At 44.6% G+C, this 9,826-nt stretch overlaps 1 protein-coding gene across 2 annotated transcripts in view; it reads right to left on the bottom strand.

Moving 5' to 3' along the window:
• Window positions 1-2,645: 2,645 nt before the first annotated feature.
• fndc3a (fibronectin type III domain containing 3A) overlaps window positions 2,646-9,826 on the bottom strand; it is a 183,242-nt gene continuing 176,061 nt past the window's right edge. For both annotated transcript variants that reach the window (XM_084143025.1, XM_084143026.1), the window contains one exon: window positions 2,646-7,929. In XM_084143025.1, coding sequence (XP_083999151.1) covers window positions 7,606-7,929 — 324 coding nt within the window. In that variant the 3' untranslated portion in view covers window positions 2,646-7,605. The remainder of the gene's footprint in view (window positions 7,930-9,826) is intronic.

The following is a 9,826-nucleotide window of genomic DNA, read 5'->3' as shown; positions in this document are numbered from 1 at the left end:
GATAAGCTGCAGAAGGGCTGTCCTCACCCTAGTGCCAAAAAAGGGTGACCCTAGGGAGGTGAAGAACTGGAGGCCGGTGGATTTATTGTGCACTGATTATAAGATTCTGTCCAAGGCTTTGTCCAACAGGCTGAGGGAGGCGATGTGGCAAATCATACATACGGACCAGTCCTACTGTGTTCCCGGCAGGCAGATAGGGGATAACATTTCTCTGATTCAGGATTTTTTGGACATCTCTAGGGCTATTGGGTTGGATGCTGGTCTAATTTCAATTGATCAGGAAAAGGCATTTGACCGAGTTGAACATCAATACTTATGGCGCACTTTTGAGGCGTTTGGTTTCAGCTCTGGTTTTATTGCCATGATCAGGGTAACATTGAAAGTGTACTGAAAGTTAACAGTGGCTTGAGTGCTCCTTTTAAAGTGTGTAGAGGTATCAGGCAGGGGTGTTCTTTGTCAGGAATGTTATATGCAATCGCTATAGAGCCACTACTAAACAGCATTAGAAGTAGCACTGAAGGGGTGCACCTTTCAGAGGATATTCCTCCTATTCGTCTCTCAGCCTATGCTGATGTAGTTATTTTAGTGAAAAATCAAGCAGAAGTGGATAGTTTGAATCTCATGGTTGAGTTTAGGGGAATATCCTCTGCAAAGGTAAATTGGGAAAAAAGTTGTGCTTTACAGATTGAAAAAACAGTCTGGAGGGATCATGGCTTTGCCAGGGGGGCTGGAATGGTGTAAGGGAGGTTTTAAGTACCTTGGAGTGTACCTAGGAGATGAGGGGACAATGGGGGAAAATATTGGAATGGGGTGGTTGAAATGGTGGAAGGGAGGATGAGGAGATGGCATTGGTTGTTATCTCGTATGTCATATAGGGGGCGCACTATTATTGTTAACAATGTGGTTGCCTCTGCACTGTGGCATCGGTTGTCATGTTTAGAGCCACCATCTGGCCTTCTGGCTAAGATACAGGCAATTATTGTAGATTTCTTTTGGGATAAATATCATTGGGTTCCACAAAGTGTTTTGTATTTATCAAAAGAGGAGGGGGGACAAGGTCTTGTACATTTTGCTAGTGCGGCTGCTGCTTTCCAGTTTCAGTTTATTCAAAGGTTGCTTTATGGACCGGAAAATGTGGTTTGGAGAGGGGGTGGCAGGTCTTGTATTACAGCAGGTCGGGGGATTAGGTTTAAAGAAGGCTTTATTTTTGGTTGATAGTAGCCAGATTTCTAGGGAGGGAGTACCTCCGTTTTACAGAGGCCTCCTTAGGGTTTGGAGCATAATGAAGGTGTCCAGACGCACTCCAGCGGAGTCAGTGCATTGGCTGTTGGAGGAACCTCTGGTGTACGGGGCAAGACTGGATTGTACAACTGCAGCTGTTCCACATTTCTCCAAGATTCTGGTGAAGGGCAAAATCATCACCTTAAAACAGTTAATGGCCATGGCTGGGCTCGCCTTAAAGGGATGGAGGACGGGTGGCTGAACATTTGGGGGTGAGGTCGGAAAGGATTGTCGGACAACTGCTGGGAAGCTGCAGGAAGGCTCTGTCAGCAGAAGAAGGGTTTATGCTTAATAGTGTGAGAGTATAAAGCCTCTCTTTGAAATACTGTAGTCTTTGTTTACAGCTATATGGGAGATTTTCAATAACACTATTATATATTATATTTTATTTTGGGACAAGCCAAGATGTCAGTTTTTCTGAGTAGGAAACATAAAATAGACATGGGATATGGGCAGGATGCAAGAAGTGTTTTTAAAGGATTAGTCAAAGCGAGACTAAAAGTGGATTTTGAGTTCTTCTCGGCTGTTAAAGATCTCCCATTGTGTGAGGAGAAGTGGGCTTATTTGTGTTAATAATTAATCTCTCCCTTTATCTCCCTCTCCCTTTATCTCTCTCCCTCTCCCTTTATCTCTCTCCCTCTCCCTTTATCTCTCTCATCTGGCCTTAATGGCTATGTGCTCTTATAATCGCCACCCCTCAGATCATGGTTTCTTCCTAGGTTCCTTCCTAGGTTCTTGCCCTTCTAGGGAATGTTTCCTAGCCACCGTGCTTCTGCATTGCTTGCTGTTTGGGGTTTTTATATAAGCACTTTGTGACATCTGCTGATGAAAAAAGGGCTTTATAAATACATTTGATATGAAACCACAAGTTTTCAAATGGGTTTCAAGTCCGGAGACTGAGATGGCCATTGGAAAATTGTGAATTTGTGGTCAATTAACCATTACTTTGTAGATGTTAATGTGTGCTTGGGGTCATTGTCTTGCTGGAAGATCCACTTGCGTCCAAGTTTCAGCCTCCTTGCAGAGGAAACCAGTTTCTTGGCTAAAATGGGTTTGGCGTCAACATGGATATCGACCGTGCGCAGTAGATCACCTGCTGGGTGTCGACAAACGGTGGGGATTGAACATGTAGAATGGTCGGGAAATGTTCTGAGGTCAGAGGCGATAGGGCAGCAACCTATGTTGCTCACGGCTACATGTTGCTCACGGCTACATGTTGCTCACGGCTACATGTTGCTCACGGCTACGGTCGTGTTGGTCTGTTTTTTTCCTTCAGACGCTCGTGTTCCCCCCTTTATGTGAAATACAGAGGGGGGAAAAAATGCAGAGGAAAATGTGACATGACAAATCAAGACAAGGACAAATTAAGAATTATAAATCTTTATTGTGCATGGATCTTTTGTAGATATCATGGCTATACAGATACACTTTAGATACATATTCATGATTATACATTTTTTTTTCCCATAACGAACATTTGAAAGTGATATGTCTGGTACTGGTATTTATAGTATAACAAATTTTCATTTTGGAATGTACGGTGTTATGAGGTAACTGCAAACATTAAAATTACATAAAATGGTCTCATTTTTTGTGCATATTTTAAATTCTTTTTGTAGCGTTTTGATTATTTTTCCTCTTCTCAGTCCGACGGTAGTTTGACCTGCCACCACAGGGAGGTGTTAAAATGGCACACGTTGCAATCACTATCAAAAATAGGAATTTAATTACTTAAAACGACAAAGAGTTAAGACATCAGAGATCAAAAGATGCCTGGTCGACCAAATCAATGTAATTCCCCTCAAGACGTTTTGCAAGGTACCTGTATTATCATCAGAATCATATCTGCCCATAACCAAACACAACACTAGACTACTGCCTGATCACAGACTACATTGATTTAGCTCGCATAACTCGGCAAATCGGTCACAAAGACTTGAACACACAGAGAAAAAAAAGGGACACACTCTTTTCACGCCATTTTGCCCTGTGGCCGGTGTTATACGTCACGGTGGGCGGGGGTTTCAAAGTGCAAGAACTGTCCGATGCACGTCCTCATTCCAACCGAGAACACTCCGCCTGGGACCTCGTTCATTACTTCTTAACCGACAAAACCATGGTGGGTTTATACTTTCGTATTAGCACATCATTTGGTTTTATTTGAACTAACGATAGCTAGCTAACAAAGCGACTGGAAACGTTTTCCCATAAGTCAACCATGTGTAACGTCAAGTTTTGCTTGCTAGCCAACCAACAACGTCAACGAATGCTGCCATCAAAGCCAATCTACTAGGGCTACTGAATAAAATATATGAAACTGATCATGACTAGATTTCTCTAATTTCACAGCGATTTGTTAGTCAACATGCAATAATACCTGTATATACTGTCAATTACTGAGATTAATTATTTGCGTTTAGATTCAACAAGATCAGATTAACAACCTTTCCCCCATCCTTTTCAGTGACTGATGTCATCATGTAAACTGCTGAATATATTGTCAAATGTTTCTCAGTTAGCTGGCATATTTTACTGGTGTTCTAAGCAAATCTAAAAGGCTTTTAGTATTTTATTTTATTTAATCCAGGTGAGGGTCATGTAATTTGTTATTGATTAAATGTCAGGATTTTGGAATTTACATATTGAATTAGACTGTGTGTAAATTGGATTCTCGCTCTCTCTCACACATTTCGGAATCAGCGTTGCTTCATTCATTAATCTGATGGATTTTGGATGTTATATTTATCTTATATATTTGCTGGAGGGCAACTTTAACCTATTGTCCTGGGAGCGTATGTACACACCCAGTCTCATTGTACATACCCTTACTTTGAGTGCGAAATTCAAATACAAAATAATTTTGCTTAGCTTCTTTGTGGCTGAATGAAATAGCAAACATAATGTGAATTCAGCGATTACATTTGTTTACCTCTTCTTTGTGGCTCCCTGATGAAACCGTAAGATCCATTACGAGACAATACGACAGGAAAGACAGTAGTTTAATGTGAGGCTCAGCGATTTTGAAAGCCGTGTAACTGTACTGCCCGGCATTAGCACACCTGTAGCAGGGAGTTGAATAGATTCCACGAGATCTGGACTTGAGCGAGTGCTCGGCTGGTTCTTGATACGTCCCACCGTGACGTATAGCACCACCCAGCGGGCGAAATGCCGCGAAAAGAGTGTGTCCGTAGAGAAAAGGCCAAACTTTAGATTAACAGGAAGTACGAGTTAACACAGTTCTGATCTGCAGTAGTTTTTACTTTTCATGGTTTATGATTACTTAGCTACTTAGGCGTTCTTGTTTTTCTCAGGACATAATTAATTTATAATAGCATATACTTCAATCTTATAAAAAATAGATATTCACATGAATGACTGATGTAAAGAAATCAAAATAAAATCAGAAACGATGATATCCTCCAAGTACTATTATTTTAATTTCATCATGATCATTATTATACGTACTATATGTTTACTAACATCAAATCAATATTGCTACAAAAAAAAAAAAAAAAAAAAAAAAAAATACATTTTGTGTTTTCTAAAATTAAAAACAAAACCCCAAAAAACTTCAGAGAAATTAAGAAAATGCGTCCAGCTTTTTTTTTTTTTCTTTAATCCAATCCTATCCTCTGAAAACAACAAACTGGTCTGATACCGTTGATACCGATGGGAGAACATACTGTTGTTACTATGAAAACACAATGTGGTTGGTAACCAGAACTTTTAAAACACCCAATCTGCACAATCTGAAAATGTGTAGTTCTATAAAATGAATCACAAGACCAAGACACATTCAGTCAAGGTTTCCTCTTTCAATAAAGGTGCAAAATGAAGTACCGAAAGAGAGAGAGAGAGAGATTGGGGATAGTAAGCGAAGTGCATGTTTTGTGCTGAAGGACAATAATTCAGAGTAAAGCAGCTGCATGATTGTAAATACAAGCTACAGTATAACTATATGATAGTAAAAATAATTATAATTATTCATCATTGTGTTAGTTTTGGTTTTTTGATTTATTTTCCTTAAACTCTACTTCTGAGCGATTTATTTCTCCAACAACTAAACAGGTCGTTGTGTCTTCACTATACAAAAATATACTAACATTTGTCCATTCAACTTTTGCATCCCTACACATTCTGAACATCAAACAAGTTGGAAAAAGCTAAATGAACGTTCTATAATGCGAACAAGAATTGGATCTCTATTCTTCCTCTCTATTTAACCCTTTATATAAACTACAGAAGGCGGAGTGGCCACTCCCCCCTCCCTAGGTATCTCTGTCACCTGACCACTGACCCCCAACCAGCTACTTCCTACCTGCTGCTGTGCTCACATGCTATCGGAGTTATTGGAAGCTCCTAGTTCCCAGTGGGAAATGTAACTTGAATGACCCTCAAGTCGGAATTTCAAGCGGGAAACTCTGAGAAAATGTTGTTACCAGAGTTGCGACATTTCACCACTGACCTTTAACCTTTTCAACCAAAAAAAAATGACAACAAATGCGTTTTTTTTTTTACAATTACAACCTTATCAATTTGGATAACGTAGCTAGTCTGACAATATTGTCAATGTTAAGCAAGCTAGCTAACTTTATTAGAAGGAATGTTAGCAAGCTTATATCAAGCTAGCTAAAATCTTATTGGTTGAAGAATCATGTCAGACTTACCATTTCCCAGTTTCTTATTTCCCACGGGCACGTGAAGCCAGCATGGGTATTTCCCACGGGCACGTGAAGCCAGCATGGGTATTTCCCACGGGCACGTGAAGCCAGCATGGGTATTTCCCACGGGCACGTGAAGCCAGCATGGGTATTTCCCACGGGCACGTGAAGCCAGCATGGGTATTTCCCACGGGCACGTGAAGCCAGCATGGGTATTTCCCACGGGCACGTGAAGCCAGCATGGGTATTTCCCACGGGCACGTGAAGCCAGCATGGGTATTTCCCACGGGCACGTGAAGCCAGCATGGGTATTTCCCACGGGCACGTGAAGCCAGCATGGGTATTTCCCACGGGCACGTGAAGCCAGCATGGGTATTTCCCACGGGCACGTGAAGCCAGCATGGGTATTTCCCACGGGCACGTGAAGCCAGCATGGGTATTTCCCACGGGCACGTGAAGCCAGCATGGGTATTTCCCACGGGCACGTGAAGCCAGCATGGGTATTTCCCACGGGCACGTGAAGCCAGCATGGGTAACCTACACCTGTGCATCTGGACACACACTTCTGTGCAAACACTGGCCAATCAGGTCCCAGGGTCTATATACACCTATTTACTAACATAGTTTCATACCGGCCACTTTTAAACTCCAATATAAATAAATGGATAATCTATACATATATATGGTGGAACACGTCCATGGTGAGTGAAAGTATGATCACTTTAGTTTTTTTTTTTTTTTACCGTATATCCCTGCTCCTTCATTATCCATTCTGTACAGGTTAACCAATCACAATGAAGTATAGAGCCTCACAGTGGAGGTGTCCTAATACCTTAAAGCCTAGCGGTCAAACAGGGAAATGGTTCCAAATGTTTTTCCACCATTCATTGTTCCCATAGGGGATTTTAGAAACACTTAAAATAAGGGCTGTGTTTCGTGTAGGCTTTCCCTGGCGTGATGTATTGATAACTGTGTAAATCTCTCTCGGACAAGGTGACTTATCAATATATTCGGCTCAATTTACTCTCAGATACGAAAATGCTAATTAGCATCAAAGAAGTCATCATGCAAAACTACAAATCCCTGCAAGCTCCTGCATGTAATCTCTGGCTGACACCTTTGCTAACAGGTATTGTGTCAATACAGGTGAATATATTGACAAAAGTCACCTTATCTGAAAGAGATTTACATGGTTATCAAAATGTCACGCCAGGGTAAGCCTACACGAAAACACATCCCATATTGTAAGTGTTTCTAAAATCCCCTATGGGAAAAATGAATGGTGGAAAAACGATTGGAACCATTTCCCTGTTTGACCGCTAGGTGTTATGGGTATTATGACTCATACTGTGGTACTCTATTCTGAGCAGGGTAACCAACCACAGTGGAGTCTTGTTAAATAATGAGAGGCTTCTGTAAAAGGGGGGTTAGGGAGGGGAAGAGGGAGACAGGAAGGTGTCATAGCAGTACATGATATAATTTCCTCTGGACTCCCTTCCCTCTGCTAATCATGATCACCCAGGGGTGACAACAGAAATAAACAACAACATCAACAGGAACCTAAAGCTGTAACCCTGCAGCTTGGAGGAGAAGGAAGGGAGGAACAGGGTAGGAGGGGACAGAGAGGAGGAACAAGGGAGGAGTAGAGGAGGAGAGATGAAGCTCACTTGATAACAAAGTACTGGATGATGAAAGCGATGAGGATCGAGATGACAGCGCAGAGTATGATGATGAGAGCAGCCCACTGCTCATCTGTTAGGGGGGTGTGTTTGGGCCTGGCGGTGTCAGCTCCAGCCCGGGGGCTCACACCGCTCACACTGCCCGCCGACAGCTCACTGCGCTGGGGGGAGAGCGCCACCGTGGGGCTGTAGGGACCACTCAGCTCTGGAGCCTCCTGGCACTGGCGGATGGCACACACCCTGAAGCGGTACTCACTGTTGGGCTGCAGGCCGGGCACCTGGTAGGACGTGGCAGAACCTTTATACACCTGGAGAGAGAGAAGAGAGGTTAGAATACACCTGGTACAAGGTGGAAAAAGCCTTTATACACCTGGAGAAGAGAGAGAGACATCGAGAGAAAGATAGAAGAGAGAGAGACAGCGAGAGAGAGGGACAGCGAGGGAGAGAGAAGGGAGAGACAGCGAGGGAGAGAGAAGAGAGAGAGACAGCGAGGGAGAGAGACAGCGAGGGAGAGAGAAGAGAGAGAGACAGCGAGGGAGAGAAACAGCGAGGGAGACAGCGAGGGAGAGACAGCAAGGGAGAGACAGCGAGGGAGAGAGAAGAGAGACAGCGAGAGAGAGAGAGACAGCAAGGGAGAGAGAAGAGAGACAGCGAGAGAGAGAGAGCGAGCGAGCGAGCGAGAGAAAGAGAGCGAGCGAGAGAAGAGAGACAGCGAGGGAGAGACAGCAAGGGAGAGAGAAGAGAGACAGCGAGAGAGAGAGAGACAGCGAGAGAGAGACAGCAAGGGAGAGAGAAGAGAGACAGCGAGAGAGAGAGAGCGAGCGAGCGAGAGCGAGCGAGCGAGAGAGAGAAAGCGAGCGAGCGACAGCGAGGGAGAGAGAAGAGAGAAACAGCGAAAGAGAGAGACAGAGAGACAGCGAGACAGCGAGACAGAGAGACAGCGAGACAGAGAGAGCAAGGGAGAGAGAAGAGAGAGAGACAGCGAGGGAAAGAGACAGCGAGAGACACAGTGAGAGAAAGAGAGAGCGAGAGCGAGCGAGACAGCGAGAGAGAGCGAGAGACACAGTGAGAGAAAGAGAGAGAGAGAGAGAGAGAGAGAGAGAGAGAGAGAGCGAGAGAGAGAAGAGAGACAGCGAGAGAGAGAAGAGAGACAGCAAGAGAGAGAGAGAGAGAGAGAGAGAGAGAGAGAGAGAAGAGAGACAGCGAGAGAGAGAAGAGAGACAGCAAGAGAGAGAGACAGACAGCGAGAGAGAGACAGACAGCGAGAGAGAGAGACAGCGAGAGAGAGACAGACAGCGAGAGAGAGAGACAGCGAGAGAGAGAGACAGCGAGAAACACAGCGAGACAGAGACAGCGAGAGAGAAAGCGAGAGAGAGAAAGCGAGAGAGCGAGAGCGAGACAGCGAGAGAGAGTGAAAGAGAGCGAGAGAGAGCGAGACAGCGAGAGAGAGAGACAGCGAGAGAGAGAGACAGCGAGAGAGAGCGAGAGAGAAGCGAGAGAGAAGAGAGACAACGAGGGAGAGAGAAGAGACAACGAGGGAGAGAGAAGAGAGAAACAGCGAGAGAGAGTGAGGGAGAGAGAAACAGCGAGACAGACAGCGAGAGAGAGACACAGTGAGAGAGAGACAGCGAGGGAGAGAGAAGAGAGAGACAGCGCGAGAGAGACGGAGAGAGAAGAGAGAGCGAGACAGCGAGAGAGAGAGACAGCGAGAGAGAGAGAGACAGCGAGAGAGAGAGAGACAGCGAGAGAGAGAGAGACAGCGAGAGAGAGAGCGAGAGACAGCGAGAGAGAGAGAGACAGCGAGAGAGAGAGAGACAGCGAGAGAGAGACAGCGAGAGAGAGAGAGAGAGAGAGAGAGACAGCGAGAGACAGCGAGAGAGAGAGAGACAGAGAGAGAGACAGCGAGAGACAGCGAGAGAGAGAGAGACAGCGAGAGAGAGCGAGAGACAGCGAGAGAGAGCGAGAGACAGCGAGAGAGAGACAGCGAGAGAGAGACAGCGAGAGAGAGACAGCGAGAGAGAGACAGCGAGAGAGAGACAGCGAGAGAGAGACAGCGAGAGAGAGAGAGACAGCGAGAGAGAGAGAGAGAGACAGAGAGACAGCGAGAGAGAGAGCGAGAGAGAGAGACAGCGAGAGCGAGAGATCGAAAAAAAGGGCAACCAGTGAAGAACAAACACCATTGTAAATACAACCTATATTTATGTT

The sequence above is a fragment of the Coregonus lavaretus genome (assembly GCF_964263955.1).
Source record: "Coregonus lavaretus genome assembly, chromosome: 26".
Classification (NCBI taxonomy): Eukaryota; Metazoa; Chordata; class Actinopteri; order Salmoniformes; family Salmonidae; genus Coregonus; species Coregonus lavaretus.
This window is presented reverse-complemented; position numbering and strand designations above follow the sequence as displayed.